This window comes from Toxotes jaculatrix, chromosome 23 (assembly GCF_017976425.1).
Source record: "Toxotes jaculatrix isolate fToxJac2 chromosome 23, fToxJac2.pri, whole genome shotgun sequence".
NCBI lineage: Eukaryota > Metazoa > Chordata > Actinopteri > Toxotidae > Toxotes > Toxotes jaculatrix.
The window spans coordinates 1,515,001-1,532,943 of NC_054416.1; the positions used below are offsets into that span (position 1 = coordinate 1,515,001).

A 17,943-nucleotide genomic window follows, 5' to 3' on the forward strand; every position below is an offset into this window, starting at 1 on the left:
AGCACCTTGTAACTGTGCGCAGGTCAAAAACAAACCAGACTCATGAAAAAAACCAAACCTCAAACACAAGCATTCATCCAGAGAATAACGATTTTTTGTTTTTCCTGTTTAGCACTGTAACTCCTCTATTAAAAAAAAAAAAAAGATTATAAAAAATGTCATGTCAACATGCTAAAATATGGCCGTCTCATTTTTACTCTCTGTCCTCTGTCCTCTCATCATTAGGCCACTGAGGAACACTGTCTGATGAACTGCTGTTGGTTGTTACCGTTCTTGCCGTTGTTGGTGTTGGCGGCGTGCAGCGGCTCAGGAGAGGGGGAGGACGAGGACGAGTGTTTCAGAGCGTCCTCCACTCTCTCCCTCCTCTTCGACTCGAACTCCAGCGCCTCCTGCAGCTTCCTCTTGGCCTTCTTCTCCTTCTTCAGGCGCTTCTGGATGGAGGCTAGAGGACGAGGACGAGGACATGCGGTGACTCAAAGGGAAATTTCACTCTTCTATCAGCTGTGCGATGCTGTTCAGAGTCAAACCTGTTTCCTACATATTCTTAACTGTAGTGTTCAAATATTAAGGCACCAAACCGGACACTGCCTGCTGGGACACCTGAACCTAACCCCAGTCAGGACCAAGAAGCACAACACTGGTCTCCGGTGTCAAAACCCTGAGCTTTGTTCACCCAGAATCCACCCTGACTACCTGTGACTTCCATGTGGTACAATAAAAGAATAAATAAATGCTGCCACTGTTTCCTACTCTGTGTACGTGGTCATGTAAATGTCTGACCTCGGCTCTGCAGCTCGGAGGTGAGCTGTCGTTCCAGACTCTCCCTCATCTCTCTCTCTCTGTAGAGCTCCATCTTCAGCTCTCTCTTCTCCGCCTGGATCTGTTTGTCCTGCGCCCGGGCGTTCTCCACCGCCACCTTCAGCAGGCCCTGAGGGCGGAGGTTTGGTAGAAGTCGAGTTATAGGAAATATAACTTAACGTTAACATTTCTGACAGTAGATTACTCTCTGAAATCAGGGATCAAATTGATTTTAATATCTTTCATTTTAATATTGTTTTTCACCAATTCCTTGTTTGTAAAAATTTACTTGTAAATAAAGGAATTTAAAAAATGCAAATCAATATTATTTAAGTGCGAATCAACAGTATCTTAATGTCTTTAATACCAGAGGGATTAAACTTTACCAACACATCCGTGTTCACCGTAACACCATCGACCTCATAATATAATAACCCACTGATCCCCTTGAATCCTTGACCTCTCCACAAGTCTTCCACACAACACATAACGCAACCGAAACAGGAAACGCGGGGTCATACCTGTATGTTGGTGAGCAGGGTCTCCACTGACGACAAGCCGTCAGCGAATAGGAACGGAGCGGGGAACCCGGGGGGCAGGGCTTGACCCAGCGAAGACTCTTCTGTGACGAGCAACAAAGAAGAGGTTATAATTTTTCTTCTTAAATCAGGTCCAGCATTTAAGAACCTGCATTCACAGTTTTTAAAAAAAAAAAAACACATTAGCTGCAGGGATGGAGGTGCAACAGAGCTTAACTTAGCTTAGCTTAGCTTAGCATAAGGACTGAGGTACCAGAGCTTTGTTAACCTGCAGTGTAAACTGGACTGAGGCCGTCGGTTCGGTCAGAGTGAAAATCTCTAACAGTGTGAGAAACACTCTGCTTTCAAACTGTTACACAGGAATAAATGAATGGAAAGTTTCCGTCAGCGATTCGTGGTTCGAGGGAAGTTTATGAAATGTTGATGTTTACTAAGGTATAAAAGGCAACGGAGCAGCATCAGAGAAATCAATTACACCCAGCACACACACACACACACACACACACACACACACACACACAGAGGTTGTTAGTATTCAGACAATCATGTGGGGTACTAATTGGCAAGGATTAAAGACATCCTTGATTTGTGTGTGTCTGTGTGTGTGTGTGTTTGTGTTCATAGCGAGTGCGTCACAGTGTCTGCTCAGCCCTTAATGCCTAACACACTGACAACTGGGTTAACTCTGCTGTGAAATTAACGCTGATTAAGATGCACTCTGACACACACACACACACACACACCATCTCTATCCCCTATCTGCCACTTCATCCATCCATCCCTCCACTCTACATTTCCCCTCTTTCTCTTCTCATATCTTCCTTCATCACTTTTTCTCCCCTTCAGCTCCTGTTTTTCCCTCATCTTCATCTTTTTCGCTCGTCTTTTTTTCCCTGTCACTCTGTTCAGCTCTTTTATACCTTCCTCTTTTTCTCTTTCCATTCTTCCTTCATTTCACTCTCCAAAATCTCCCAGAGTCCATCTCAGTCTCAGATCTCTCTTTCTTTCTGTCTCCACCTCTGTCTTGGTCCCTTTCTCAGCACGAACACAACCATCGATTTCACTAGTGCTGTGGAAAACAGTCAAATTTCTCCTTATGTTCCTTCCCTGATCAACTTTGAACACATTTTCTGACCAAACTACACCTACTACTACACCTCTGAAGCGTTTTCCAGTGAGTAAACTAAGAAATAACAGTCTTTAGCTAAATAAACATAAATAAAACCACGTCACAACCTGAAACAGAACCCTGTGCTGTCGGCGAGCTCCTGCTCCTTTGAAAAGCATCACATGAATTTTTTTGTTTCCTGTTATTGATTGTAAAGGCAGCTTCCCCTCTGCTGCTCCTGCTGATGTCTGCAGTGGTGCTTCAGGGGTATGAATGGAGTGGAGATGAGGGTAGAGGTGGAGGAAAAGATGGAGAGTAAAGAAAGATGAAAACAATGTGTTATAAGAATGAAAAACACAGAGAGCGTGATGGAGGGAGGAGAGGCCCCACATGCTTTTAGTGTGTGACCTCCTGACCCCTTTTAGCCATGCCTCCTTCACTTAGCCTCCCTCGCTCACCCTCCTCCATCCCTCCCTCCCTCCATCTATCTATTTCTCTCCCTCCTTTATCCCTCTGATTGATGGCTCGGAGACAGGTGATCAATAGGAGCGCCAGAACATCCTGACGCTTCTGTTTGTGTGTGTGTGTGTGTGTGTGAACGCATATTTGTCTCAGCATGTGTGTGTTTTCAGTCACAGTGTCTTCGTGTGTGTGTGTGTGAATACAGTAGATGAGGAGATCCGTCCTAAGTGAGGACAATTTATCAGTTGTCAAAAGAAAATGGGTAAGGGTTTAGATTAGGTGGGTAATGGAATATCCTCACTTATATAAGTGTGTGTGTGTGTGTGTGTCTGTGTGTGTGTGTGTGTGTGTGTGTGTGTGTGTGTGTGTGTGTGTGTGTGTCTGTGTGTGTGTGTGTGTGGTCCAACCTTTGTCTTTTGTTATTTTCTTGATGGGTGCGGCAGGGTTGGTCAGTGCAACATCTGCATCAGCTGACACCAATCCTGTAGAAAGAAAAAGCAGAGTGTGTGAGTGTGTGTGTGTGGGTGTGTGTATTTGTGTACATGTGCTGATGTCTGTACATGTGTGTGAAAAGTATGGATGTTTTTGTGTATTGTCTGAATGTATTTCTATGTATTTAATTAATCTACATATTGTGCACATACAGTAAGTGAATCCACAGTAATAATGGTTTTTATTATTAATTCAATTTCTTCAATTAAATTACTTTTAAATACTTTGGTCAATAAAATGATAAATTGTCAGACATTAGTAAAAAAAAAACCGTCACAGTTTGATTAATCGATTCTAATCACTGCAGCACTAATGTACGTGTGTGTGAGTGTGTGTGTGCGTGCGTGTGTGTGTGTGTGTGTGTGCGCGTGCGTGCGTGTGTGTGTGTGTACCCAGTCTTTCGGGCGAGCTGGAGGCCGAGCTGCTGGGCTGCGACTGCAGAGGAGTGTTGGTCTCATCGACAGACGGAGAGAGAGACGGACTGTCACACACTCTCTCCTGGAGAAAGACAGAATAAAAAAACTGAATGAATGAATGAATGAGTGAGATGTAATTCCTTCTAAAGGTTCAGCGGGGTTTCCCGTAACGTCTGAGGAACATCATCAGAGGCCTGTCTGAACCACGGTCACCTGTGACGACACTCCATTACTGACAGGAGACGCGTTACCTTGATGACAGGTGCGCGATGTACGTGAGTGTGTATCTGCTGGGCCGCGGCGGCCATGTTGGCGATGGTGCTGAGATGGTTCATCTGTGACATCGCCATGGCGACGGACGCGGGAGGCAGCCCCATGGGCAGCAGGGGGTGGGGCATCATCATGAAGGGCAGGTCCAGGCCTGAGAGCGAAGACAAACAGCAGCCGTGAATTTTAGTTTCCGTCCAAATGAGGCGGAAATTAGGAACGAAAATTTTCAGAAAATCTGCAAAAGAAAGTGAAAACTCGCGGCAATTTCACGATCAACTGTGAAACGAAGCCGTGGTAAAAAACTAAGAGTGTAACGGAGGGAGAGAGAGACTGAACCGTACTGTGTCTGTGAACTTGTGATGAACTTAACCTTGAGGAGAGAGGGAGGGAGGGAGAGAGGGAGGGAGGGAGGGAGAGGTGTCATCTCAGTGTCAAATGTTTCACTAATAAAAGTTGACAAAGCAGAGGAGGAGGGAGAGATGGAAAGGAAGAGGAGAAAATACGGAGGTTAAAGGGTTAAAGGGTGATGAGGCGAAAGAAAAGGGAGGTCAGAGACTCTTTTTTTTGTCTTCCTCGACATCTTTTTTCTATTTCCCTTTTGCTTTGTTTGTCTTTTTTCTCCATCTTTTATTTTTACTGCTCCTCCCTTTGTTTTTAATTCTTTTTTCTCTTCCTCTTTTCATTCTAAGATTCTTTCTTTTTTCTGTTTTTTATTTCTCTGCCGCTTTGTATTCATCATTCCTTTCTCTGTTTCTCTTTCCACCTCTCCTCTTCCATCCGTCTCACACTTCTTTTTTCCTCCCCCCGTCTCAGGAAACACACTAACAACAACACATTTCACTGCGCTCGTTCCATTAACTTTAATTCACCCTTTAACCCTGAACCTCCGTGACCTTGACCTCTGACCTCTGACCTCACACCCCACTGACCCTAAAATAGCCCCTCATTTTCAAAGGAGAGCTCAGTAGGTACACACTGAAGAGGAGTCGCCTCAGCTGCCGAAAACACACACACACACACACACACAAAACAGACACACACACACCAAAAAAAAAAAAAAAAACGCAGCGGCTGCTTTCATTCCAATGAAACAATAACACTGATTGCTGTTGTCGTGACGACTGAAGTGATAGAATAATCAATGTGAGTGTTTGTCACCTCCCTCTGCCCAGTGTGTGTGTGTGTGTGTGTGACTGTGTGTGCAAATACATTACTTCTGCAATAAGAAAAAGAGCGAGTATGGGTGTGTTTCTGTTTGTTTGTGTGTCTATATGTGGGAGTGCGTGCGTGTGTGTGTGTGTGTGTGTGTGTGTGTGTGTGTGTGGTGTTGATGAATTGAGTCATTTAGTAGAGTGTGTGCTGATTAATCCAGGCAGAGTGTTAATACAGGAGATGGGAACAGATTAAATGGCGTACATTAACAAATATTGCCACCTCTTTAAACACACACACACATTCAGGCTGTGTGTGTGTATGTGTTAGTGTGTGTGTGTGTGTGTGTGTGCGTGTGTTTACTCACGGTTAGCCAGTAGCTGTTGCTGCTGTTGGAGCTGTTGTTGATTGACTGCTCCTATGGCCGGCCCCCTCCCACTGCCTCCACCTGCGGCTGCACCACCTCCTCCTCCGGCGCCTCCCGCTGCTCCTGCTGATGCTCCTCCACCTCCCCCTCCTCCTGGCCCTCCGCTGTGGGCTCCAGCAGGGGGGCTGGTCAGGCGCTCCTTATCCCAGGAGCACTCGCTCCCTCCTGGGCAGAGATGCAGAAACACAGAGGCCTGGATGTTCAGACATTTATGATCTAATAGGATCAAAACCCTCAGTGACAGATAATAACATCATCACTGCTGCTCGTCATAAAACACACAACGCGTATCGTACGGAGGCGACAGTGCACTACGAGGAGCCTCAGTGTACAAATCTAACGGACAAGGTGTAAATTAAACTGTATGTAACGGGGCGGCGGCGAGACAGACGCCGTCGCACGTGGGACAGCGTCTGCGAGTTCAGCTGCAGGTCAGTAAGTTCCCGTCACAGAAACGAGCCTTAACACAATTCAACACAACAGCTCTGCCACAGATTCCACGTTTTAAATGCTTAAATTTAATTATGTGTTTGTGGCTGAGGTTGTGTTTTACCGGACGTCACATATCGTCATGTTGTTACGCTCGTTATCATGAAACACGTTTGTTCCCTTCAGGTGTTTGATTTTTGTGGAAAAGAGTGAAACCATCTTTTTCTCTCCTCACTCCTTCATTCCTGTACTCTCTCTCTCTCTCTCTTCTCTCTCCCTGTGAGACGATGCCTCTCTCACCCTCCACATCTCTCTCTCCGCTCCCCTGTTCCCTCTCTCATCCATCTTCATCTCCCTCCATTAGTTTGAATTAGCAACCGTCTCTCTCTATTATTGCCTACTGAAATCCCTGTGCTCTGTGTGTGTGTGTGTGTGTGTGGTGTGTGTGTGCTCTGTGTGTGTGTGTGTGTGTGTGGTGTGTGTGTGGTGTGTGTGTGTAGATGACAGCTGGGCCTCATCCCCTCTGCCATTTACACCAGGGAAGAAAAGAAGTATAAACAGATGGGCAGATGTTCTCTCTCTCTCTCTTTTACACACACACACACACACACACACACACACACACACACACACACACACACACACACACTTGTCATTTTTTCCTTGGCCTTGTCCTCTCCTTCCCTGCCTCCCTCCTCTCTTTCACTTTTTTGGCTTCTTCACATCTTCTTCATCTCTCTCTCTCCCTTTCTCTCCCTTTCTCTCCCTCTCTCCTTTGTCTTTCAGTTACTCTCTTCTTTCTCTCTCGTCTCTCTTGCACCTTTGCTCTCAGTTAACTCTCTGACTAAAGACTCTTTTCATTGTCGATTAATCATTTAGTCCAGAAAATGTCACCAAAAAAAAATAGTGAAAAGCTCTTCACACTTTCCCTGAACTCAAGCTGGTTTCGACAGAACGCTTGTTTTGACCAAACCAACAATTTTCAGTTTCATCATATAAAACAAATGAAAGCAGCAAATCCTTTCATTTTAGAAGCTGCTCTGGACTCAGTCTCCACACAACCTTGACTAATTCTGCATCATTGGAAAGCTCCAGGTCTCCTGATTCTGTCTGTGCAAAGCATCTTAGGATCCACATCACTGCTGCAGCTGTTGAATCAGACCCCAGCACTGAGCACTCAATTCTGTACATTAACCTGTAAAATGTCCTTATATCTGCGAGTGTCATAGATATTTATATAGTGCTTATCAATGCTAATGATTCATTTAGCAGGTGTAATGTAATTACCTGTAAGTTCATATAAACCCTCAGCTGTCTTTATCTCCCTACGGCCTTTTTTCACTTTCTTCAGCCACTTACACTTTCATCGTCTTTCCTCTGTCTCTTCTTTCCGTCTACCTAGTTTCTTCCTCTCTCACTGACAGATATGGTTTCCACTGACATATATGTCTGTGCTTCTCTTTCTCCAGTTCTCCTCTCATTCATCCCTCGCTCTGATCTCAGTGTTTTTTTCATTTCTGTGAAGGAAAAAAAAATGATATGACTGTCACCGTGAGCAGGACAAACCCGAGCGATCAACTTTCACTCATCAAACACCCAAAGATCTTTTTCTTTTTCCTCCCTTTTCCTCTTGCCCTAAATATCCCTTTCTCTCCTTATGAGTCTATTTTTCCCCTCTGTCCTCCCTCGCTTTATTTTCTTTTTCATTCGTACAGTCGTTCCTCTGCTCCATTGTCTGTCGCAGTTTCCCAGGCCGGTGTGAGTGTCTGTTACAAAGAAAATAAGGTCGGACAATGAAGAGACGGCTTTCCCCGAACTCACAAAACAAAACTCGCTCTGAATGAAATAAAAGAAGAACAGGAGGAAATAAATAAGAAAAAAGAAAAAAGAAAAAAAACAACAGGGCGAAAGAGAGTAAAATGAAAGAACAGAGAAAGAGTAACTCTATCAGCCCATTTTCCAGGTCAGCTGAAGAAAAGGAAGAAGAGAAAGAAAAATAGAAACAGGAGAGACTGGGTGGAAACAGAAGGAAGGACCGCTCGCTCTTTTCTTTCTTTTCTCTTTGCTTTTTGTTTTCTGTCTTTTTAATAATTCAGAGAAGCAAACACAGCAGAGATGGAGTGGGACGGAAAGTGTGTGTGTCGCTGTGTGTGTGTGTGAAAATGCTTTGTTTTTATAGATGTACAGTGGGGTCCAAACGTCTCAGACCACTCTCCCATTCACTTGAACGGGTGTACAGGTGTTCCTAATGAAGTGACCTCGTCCTGATGAACATGAACGTGTTTCGTTTTGATATTTCAGGTGAACGTGTGGGAGTTTTGATCCGATGGTGGCGACAGACGAGGGTCCAGTGGATCAGTCTCCTGATTAAAAGTGTCAATCACCTCAGGCAGAAGAGACCGACACCGTCGCCTACGTGTGTGTGTGGAACACGTGGAACACCTGTACAGGTGTGTCTGAGGTTTGTTTTTCAGCGTGTGTGTGTGTGTGTGTTGATGTTACCTGTGGTGGAGTGTAAGTCGTCGTTGTCCGACTCGTTGCCGTTCTGGAGACTCATCATCATCTTCATCTTCTGAAGCTTCTGGAGCTCGGCCATGGCTGCTGCTGTCAGGCCTGTGACACACACACAGACACACACACGCGCGTCACTGTTACCTTCATCATCGTCTTCTTCATCTTTATGACAAACAGTCTCACAGACGTAAGACGCCCACAGCTAGTGACCGATACTTAAACAGATATCTATCACAGCTAACCAGCCACAGCTCTGCACCAGGCTGCACAGGTGCTGCCTGTCTTTACCCATGATGCTTTGCAGTGAGCTATGACACACATACTGACACTCGCGTCCGGCTGTCACTGTCAAATCTGCCTTTTCAGTGTGAGTGTTTTGTTGAAGTGTTTCGGGGTGTGAGTGCTGTTTCAGACGCCTCCAGGCTGATGTATATTCACTGATACACACACACATGCAGAAAAACCAAACACACACACACACACACACACACACACACACTCTTTTGTATGGACTAAGATCCCTGGCTCTGTGCACTGACCTGGAACTGACTTCTATACACAACAACCAGCAGAGTGAGAGAGATGACCCTGGGTGTGTGTGAGTATATGTGTGTGTGTGCCCTATTGTGTAAAAGCACTGTTATGTGTGTAAATGTGCACACCAGTTTTTGCATCGCATTGAGTGTTTATGTACAGTTTGCTTTCATGTATAAGTGTGTGTGTGTGTGTGTGTGTGTGTGTGGCAATGCATGCATGCTTATCAGTGCATTCTTGTATCTGTGTGTGTGTGTGTGTGTGTGTGTGTGTGTGTGTGTGTGTAGGTCAGTTGGTTTTGCCCCAGTCACGGTTGACGGCCTTGGAGGAATGTCCATTACACACACAGTACAGTTGTCTGCAAGCTATAAAGAAAACAAGATAGAGGGAGGGATGGAGGGAGGGAGGGAGAGAGGAAGGGGGAAAAAGAGGGAGGGAGGGAGGGAGGGGTTGTTGTTTTGTTTGAAATTTAATTTAAAGCAGGATGGAGGGATGGATTATTATGGACTCGTTAAAGACGTACACTTCAATGTGAGCTACACTAAAAACATTTTTAATTTTCAGTATCTAATTTAATTTCTAACAGTCTTTTTTTAAACATCTGAAAAAATTCACTTGTTTTTTGTTTTTCAGCACATTAAAAAAAAACAAACAAACATCTACAGCAAAGGAAAAACTCTCATGTCTGATTACATGTCAGCACTCAAAGATTATGTCAACCAGGACCGGATCAGCAGCAAACAGCCGACAGACGCAGTCAGTAAATAGCTGGTGAACATCGTGCAGCCTTTAGCAGCTAAAGAGCCAGATACTTCCCTCGGGAGCTGGTGGAGACCAAACCGGAGTTAGAAGAGCGATTACTGCTCAAAAACACAGCTGCAAATAAATGTTAATGTTTCTCCATAACAGCTGAATGTATAAAAAAAAACCTTTCAGTTTAAAGAAGAAAATACAATCCATTACTTCTATGTATATTTATATAAGTGGAAAAATATGTTTAATTATTCAGATTATGTCAAACTGAAATGCTACCTGAAATCACCAGTAACTGATTTATAATTCAGTAAGTCAGAAGGAAAGAAAGAAACAGAAAGAAAGAAAGAGAAAGAAAGAAAGTGAGAGAATAGTGAGGTCCAGTCAGAGAGCCTGAGGCAGAGTGACCAGACGTATTGTCTGCTGTCCTGCTGAGAGAGAGGAGGAGGATGAAATGGAGAAAAACGATGGCGAAAAGGAGGCCAAAACTGAGGAGGGACAAAAGTGAAGGTTACAGCAAATAGTGTCAATCTGAACATTTTATGTTGGCAAAAAAAAATTATAAGAATAATAATAAAAATATATATAAATATAGAGACAGTGAGAAAACTTAAAATGGGAAAATCTGAGGGATAAAACATGGGAAAGAAATAAGTAGGATTGATGTGAGAGAAAGAAAAAGGAGGAAAAAGAGGGAGATAATAGGATATAAAGATGGAAAGGCAGAGGAGCAAAAAGATGATGGAAAGCAAAAAGATGATGGAAAAACAAAGAAGAATGAGTGACATGAACAAGTGGGATGAATGAAGGGAAAGAATTCAAATAGATAAACAGAGGTGAAGAAATAACAGCTAGAGTTTGTATCGTGTGTAAAAACTGGGAAAATTCATTTCAATATTGTTGCCAATTCATTATCAGCTGGTAGAGCTCAACAAAAAATGGCATCTATTAACATTCACAATGTCAAGTGAAACTCTTTTTTACACTTTAACTACAACGTTTGGAGAAAAGCTGGACTTTAGAAAAAGTTTACACCTTCAAATGAAAGACTCCGAAAAGTGCCACTACTACAACAACAACTTTTTTTTGTCCAAATGAAGACTGTTACTTGAGCTATATGAGCTAAATGCTAACGTCAGCTAACATGGACCAGTAACTTGCAGACAGTGGATAGATGAGGGGAAAGGTGGGGTGGGGTGTGCGTGGTGGGTTATAAATACAAAATGGAGTCCCTCTGTGGGGTCAGGACTCCATTCTCAAATTTATTACTCTATTGAGGAACACCTTGACACACACACACACACACTGGTGGACAGACACACTGATACACACTCGATCATGTGCCTAGATGTACACACACACACGTGTGCACAGACATGACAAAAAAAAAAATTGCAGGGAACATGGATTACAGATACACACACTCAGAACGCCCGCTTCGCCTCAATGCAACCAGAAGACAATCAATAGTGAGGGCAGAGCCACCGTACTGTTCTCCATCATGACTATCAAACACACACACACACACGCACAATTCTCTCTCTCCTCTCTCAGATCGATGGCTGTCCGCTGTGTCCACGGTTACCGAGCATCGACCCCCGTCGCTAATGGCGACCACGGAACCTTGGGAATTAGCGTGTGATTGATTGACAGACTGCTTCCAAGACACGCGCATCATATAGAAGTGCTGCGTGTGTGCGTGTGTGTGCATATGAGAGACAGTATATATATGGTCCTGTGTGTGTGTGTGTGTGTGTGTTTGTTTCAATGGTCCCCTGTGTGTTGTCCATACGTTGTTTACCCATCTCCTTTTCCTTCCCGTGCATCCTAATGCTTTCCGAAGGACGAAAGAGAGACAGAACAGACAGAAGAGGAGGGGAAGACAGAAAGAAGGTGCGTAAAGAAAAATAAGGATTATGACCGAAAATAAGTGAATCGTCAAGACTGAGAAACTAACGAACCGAGAGGATTTTCCCACCAGCGCTGACATGATTGGAAACTTTGTTCTGCACTTTTAAAACGACCAAAATTTTGGGGAAAGAGTGTAAAGAAAAGTAGGTGAGATTATGAAGGAGGAGAAGTGAATCGTCAGCGTAACATGACGAACTTCATCTGGACTGAGATATTTAACTTATCAAAAACCAAGAGGGTTTTCCCACCACTGCTGAGGCGACTGTAAACTTCCTCCTGTCCAGTGAATCGCTGCTTTGGCCCAAATGGAAAAGACTTTTCTGTGACTGAAACACTGATGTGTACTATTCAAACTGAATAATCTCATAATTCTTCTTTGTAATCACCCCAGCAGTTTTGCCATGTTAGTGGCTTGGCTCTGGGGACGGTGCTAGCACCCGCAGGTCAGAAAAAATTCACTCATCCAGTGAAACATATTTACGTCTACATTTACATGGTTTGGTACAAAGTTTAGACATTCGCTTTTCACCAACGCATTTGGTGAATAAACGAGGGAAGAAGAAAGTTAATCCGAGCAGAGACAGAAATTCTACAACCGTTAGACTTCGTCATTAACACCACCCATCATAAAAAAACATACGTTTCCTGCTACTGTAAGGCCTTTTTCAGTAAAAGCATCCACCACATGGCAGGAGATATTCTAAATGAGATCTGACAGTGTCCTTCCACACTACAGTGCATCAGGATGGTCTTTAATAGCTTTGAGTTTGCTGGTGGAGGCTGTTGGCTGATCTTCGAGAGTCCTAAACCCCCCTCCTGAGCTCGCGTGAAACCCACCCCATTTGGCCGAGGTCGTAAATATTTAATCCACTGCACCTACATTTCTGACGAAGTGCTCTGAACGCGCTCTCAGAGACGGAGTGACACTTTGAATAAAACAAACAGGAAAACAGAGGAATTGCTCTTTGTGTTCTGAATTTAGAAACACACTGTTCTGGCTTTTTTGTTTTTCTGTTTTTTTTTTTTTTCTTTCTTCCTGTGAGCACTCGGAGTGCCAATTTACAAATGCAGTCGATTGCTCTTGTGCTGAGTCACATAGATTTCAGCTCCGCGCTCTGGCACTTAGGTCGCCCATCTTTAGCTTTCACTGGATGTCCGAGACGACTATTTGCTGCGGCCATTTTGTGCCGTCTCTAATAGACCCAGACACTGAATTTAAAGTTATTGTTTCTGCAAAGTCTTTGACTTTAAGATGTTTTCTAGTCCCTAAACAGGCCAACAGTAAGTCCTGAGCACTGCATGTTTTTCCACTGAATAATTTCTAGTAAATTTTTAAACAAGAATTGGAAGGGCAACAGGGGTCAGAGGTCAATGACCGAAGTTAGAGAACAACACTAGAAGCAATAATGGTTCTAATTCCTGTTAAAAGTCAAAGTATTAGTCAGCGTTAGATGTTCAGTTCAGTTTAATTGTTTTGGTTTAGTCCTGTGTTGTTTGTTGCTCAGTTTCTTTGGTGTATTTCAGAAAGTTCAGCCGTCAGTCAGAGAGCACTGGGGTGGACTGTGGCGGCTTTTTCCTCCTCTTTTCTGCTGCTTTTTGTTTGCTAATGCAAACAAACAGTTCTTCTCCCTTTTCTTCTGTTTGTTCCACCTCAGATGGTAAATTGTGTCACTTTCTATGCAGCTAACGCCACCAGTGGGGGGCGCCGCCTACAACACGTCACTCATTGCTTCGTGTTACGTCTTCGTACAGAAAAAGCGGGAAACGTGATGCAGGAGGGGAAAAAAGAAGAAAAGGAGAAATGAAAAAGACTTAATGTCACTTTAGTCCTCCTCACCCCTCCCTCCCTCCCCCCTTCTCTCTCTCCTCTCGCTTTCCCCTTCATCTCTCCCTCGATCTCCCCTCCTCCCTCCCTCTCTCTCTCTCCCTCTCTCTCTCCCTCTCTCTCTCTCTCTCTCTGCAGGTGCACATAAGAGTCCTCAGATGAGTGTATTCTTTTCAGGACAAGATTGAAAGCACTTCATCTGTAACCTACACAGAGTACTTGTGTGTGTTAAAGTGTGCGTAAGTGTGTGTATGAACAGGCAAATTAAATGTGTGTGTGTGTGTGTGCTCATGCACCAGATGTGTTTATGTTTATATTTGTCCTTGCAAAATGTGTGCGTGTGTGCCAAAATATGTGTTTATGTACTGATTGTGTGTGTGCATGCAAAGTGTATTTCTGTGTGTGTGTGTGTGTCTGTGGTTCACGTGTCTCTGTGTCCAACCAAAGCGTTTGTGGCCGAGTATGTGTGTGTGTTTATGTGAAGTGTGTGTGTGTGTGTTGTGTGTATACGTGTGTGTGTGTTAGAAGACAAGGCGAACCATTGAGCTGTTTTTGAAGTGAATTAACAAGTCAAATGAGTGCCGCAGCACCCTGCATAGGTTACCACACACACACACACACACACACACACACACACACACACACACACACACACACACACACACACACACACACACACACACACTCCCACGCTTATCATCACAGCTTCTTTGTTAAGGAAGATGAGGCCAATTAAACTGATATCACTCTTGTTGTCGTTTATGCCTCCTCCCTCGCTCTTTCCCCGATCTCCCTCTGTTTTTCACTCTTTTTCTTCTTCTCTTTTCTTCTTTCCTTCTTCTGCACCATCATCTGTTTTTCTTTTCACCCCCTTTCCTTTCTGTCAGTCTTCATTTTTCTTCGTCCTGTACCATCTCATTTCTTCTTCGTGTCTTTTTTATCCCCATCCTCCCGTGCCACATCTTCTCTTTGCAGTTTCCTCCGTCTCTTCTTCTTTCATCTTTTGCCTTCTTTCCACTCTTCTTTTTATCTGTCCTTCCACAAGTTATCCTCCATCCATCTTTTATCTTTTCCCACTCCTCCTCTCATCTACCTACCACACCACGTCTTCTCTTTGATACTCTCTTCCTCCTCCATCGCTGTTTTAAGCCTTTTTTCCTTTCTTGCTCTTTGAAAATAGAAAGGAAATAAAGGAGAGAAGGAGGAGAGGTGAGGAGAGGTGGGAAGGAGGAAAAGAGTTTGACCTTCTTCCATCTTTTATCACTTTTATTCCCCCATCTTCTTCCTTGTGTCTTTTACTTTTCCTTTATCCTCCTTTCTTTCTTACCCCTCCTTCTCTCATCCTTACCTTTCCTCCTTCACTTTTTCTTCATCTCATCTCTCCACTTCTTTCCTCTCTAGTTTTCCCTCTCTCCTCTCCTCTGTTCATCCTTCCCTCCTCATCCTTTGCCTCCTTCTCACTGTTTTCTCCAAACTCTTTCCCTCCTTCTCTCGCTCTCTGTTTTCTAACAGTGTGATAAATGTCCATCTGTGATTGGCCGATGCCCCCCATCGTTGTGGCGCCCGCGAGGTCGTAAACAACAGCCCGTCTCCCCCGGCAACGTGGCGTCTCCATGGACGCAGGGCCGCTAAGACGACCAACTCTGCATGTGTGCGACATCCGAAGACTGCCAAGTCTGTGTGTGTGTGTTGCATATATGTACTCCGTGTGTGTGTGTACTTCGTGCGTGTGTGTGTGCGTGCGTGTGTGTGTGTGTGTGTGTGTGTGTGAGCTAATGGGCGATCATAAGTGAGCAAATGTTTTCTCTGGGTTCCACTAATGTTCAACAAACACACATACTTCTGTGCACTCACACACACACACACACACACACACACACACACACACACACACACACACACACACACACACACACACACACACACACACACACACACACACACACACACACACACACACCTGATGTGTAATTTGTGTGTGTGTGTCATTAGTATGCCACAGTGAGCTGTGTCCATATGTCACTAAACACAACCATGTTTTATTTATCCTGGAGAGAGAGAGGGAGGCAAACAGTCACTGTCAAGGGTACGAAGGGAGGGAAGGATGGATGGATGGATGGAGGGAGGGATGGAGAGGAGAAAGAAAATTGGCAAGATTAGGTGAAAAGAGGTGAGAAGAAGAAGTGAAAGAATGGTGGAGGGGGAAGCGGGGAAGAGGGAGGAGAGATGAAAAATAAGAGAAGGAGGGGTGAGGAAGGAGGGAAGAAAAGGAAAGATGAGACAAAGTTTAGAGAGGGAGCAAAGTGGCAAGTGAGAGGTTAGAGATGAAAGGAAGGGAAAGAGGTGAAAGAGAAGGCAGGAAGGAGAGAATCAAAGTAGAAATGAAGGGAAGGAGGATGGAAAGAGGACAGCACGAAGCAAAGAAAACGGAGGCAAGGAAGAAGAAAGGGAAAGAGGAGAGGGAGCGATGAAAGGAAGGGAGGATGGAAATCAAAGAAAAGGGAGGGGGAGAAAACCAGAGGGAATGGAGGAAAGAAAAGAAGGAACGTGAAAATGAAAAGAACAAAAGGAAGGGAGGAAAGAAAAGGACAGAGATGAGGAAGAGAAGAGAACAAGATGACTGATGAAAAGTTAGGAATGGGAGGAGAGTGAGAGAGAGGGAGGGAGGAAAAAAAGGAAGGGAAGAAGGAGAGAAAACAGGTAGGGGAATACTTGCTCCTACCTGTTTTCTTTCCTTCTTCCCTTCCTTTTTTTTTTGAAGGGGGTAAGGAAGTAGGTGAGGAGGATGAAAAGGACAGAAGAAGGAAGGAAAGAATGAATGGAGAATACAGGTCAGGAAGAAGACAAGGAAGATGAAAAGTGAAGTGCGAAGGGGGAGAGAAGGAGGGAGGAGAGGAAATTAGGAAGGAAAGAAGAAGAAAAAAGGGAGGGAAAGGAAGAGTGTAAAGGAGATGATGGAGAGAAAGGACAGAGAGAGGAAAGAAAGAAAAGAAAGGAGAGGGAAGAAAAAAGGAGAGAAGTAGGGATGATGGAGCACAGAAAGGAGAAAGTGAGATGAGCTGAGGAAGAAGGAGGGAAGAAAAGAGGGAGGGAGGGAGGGAGGGAAGGAAAGAGGAGGGAGGGATGGACAGATGGAGGAGTGGGACCCCAGAGACGTGTCATTCATCACACCACCATGCAGTCTGCACGCGTTCACCCTCTCTCTTTCTCTGCAGGTCTTTTTCTCCTCTTCTTCTTCCCTAAATGACGTCTCTCTTTTCTTTCTTTCTTTCTTTCCATGTACCATTCATTCATTTTTTTTTATCCCTCCATCGCTCCATCACTGTCACGCTTCTGGATAATCTGTCTCTGTCTTGGTCCATTTCTCTTCTTTCCTTCCTTCCCACCATCTTTTCCTCAGTATCTCTCTCCCCCCTTTCTGTTTGGCACTCGTTTTTAGGTTTCATCATCTCCTCTGGCGACATCCCTCCTTTCATCTCTCCATTTTTCCCTCTTGCTGTTTTTTTTGTTCCCTCCGTTTTCACTTTCTGTGTTTCTTTTTTTTATCTCTTTTGCTCGAAGACGAAGGAGAAGGCATGTGAATGAAGGGATGGACAGAAGGAGAGATGGAAAAGAGAGAATGAGACAGTTGCCAAGAAGAAGGATGGACTGAGTGAGGGGAGAAGAGGAGGGGTGACAGAAGAGGGAGGTGGGGGGAAAGCAAGATAAGATGAATAAGAAAGGAAGGAAGGGCGGCGGGTTGGATGGGAGGAGGAGGAAAAGGAGATGTGGCACAAGAAAGGAGGAATTAGAAGAGATTGAGAGGAGAGAAAATAGAAGAGAAGAAGGGATAAAGATGAAATAGGAGAACGGAAGGATGGATGAAAAAGGAAAGAATGAGTGCTGCTAGTTCGTCCTAGTGGCCGACGGTGGTACTGCAACAAAGAACCTGCAGCTCACAGGCCTCCACCTGCAAACACACTCAGGCGTCACTCCTGGAATAATGAGCTGAAAAGTTTGACTTTTTCTGAAAACTTTCTCGGAGCCTAGAAAACGACCGAATCCTTTTCCAAACTGTTCAAGTTATAAATATATATATAAAAAAATCACAGATTTTGTCGCCGCTCTGCGACGTCCTTCAACAGTAACGTGGAACCAACGGGCGCACAAACAGTCGGAGCTTAAATGATAACAACAGACAGGAAATGAAATGAATTCTGCTTCAACATTCAGCATCTTTACATTAGGGATTAGGTAGAATGTATGTAGTCTGAGAGGCAAAACCCAGGGCGGAAAGGGCCCACAGAGCTTTCCCTGCTGCTGTAAAGCTCATC

General features: G+C 44.3%; 1 protein-coding gene across 1 annotated transcript in view; it reads right to left on the minus strand.

Moving 5' to 3' along the window:
- Positions 1–17,943, minus strand: part of dachb (dachshund b) — a 64,857-nt gene that overhangs the window by 8,131 nt on the left and 38,783 nt on the right. The window contains exons 3-10 of the mRNA XM_041031078.1: positions 8,596–8,706; positions 5,605–5,829; positions 4,067–4,236; positions 3,792–3,897; positions 3,315–3,389; positions 1,320–1,420; positions 781–928; positions 269–442 (exon numbers count right to left, since the gene is read on the minus strand). Coding sequence (XP_040887012.1) covers positions 269–442; positions 781–928; positions 1,320–1,420; positions 3,315–3,389; positions 3,792–3,897; positions 4,067–4,236; positions 5,605–5,829; positions 8,596–8,706 — 1,110 coding nt within the window. The remainder of the gene's footprint in view (positions 1–268; positions 443–780; positions 929–1,319; positions 1,421–3,314; positions 3,390–3,791; positions 3,898–4,066; positions 4,237–5,604; positions 5,830–8,595; positions 8,707–17,943) is intronic.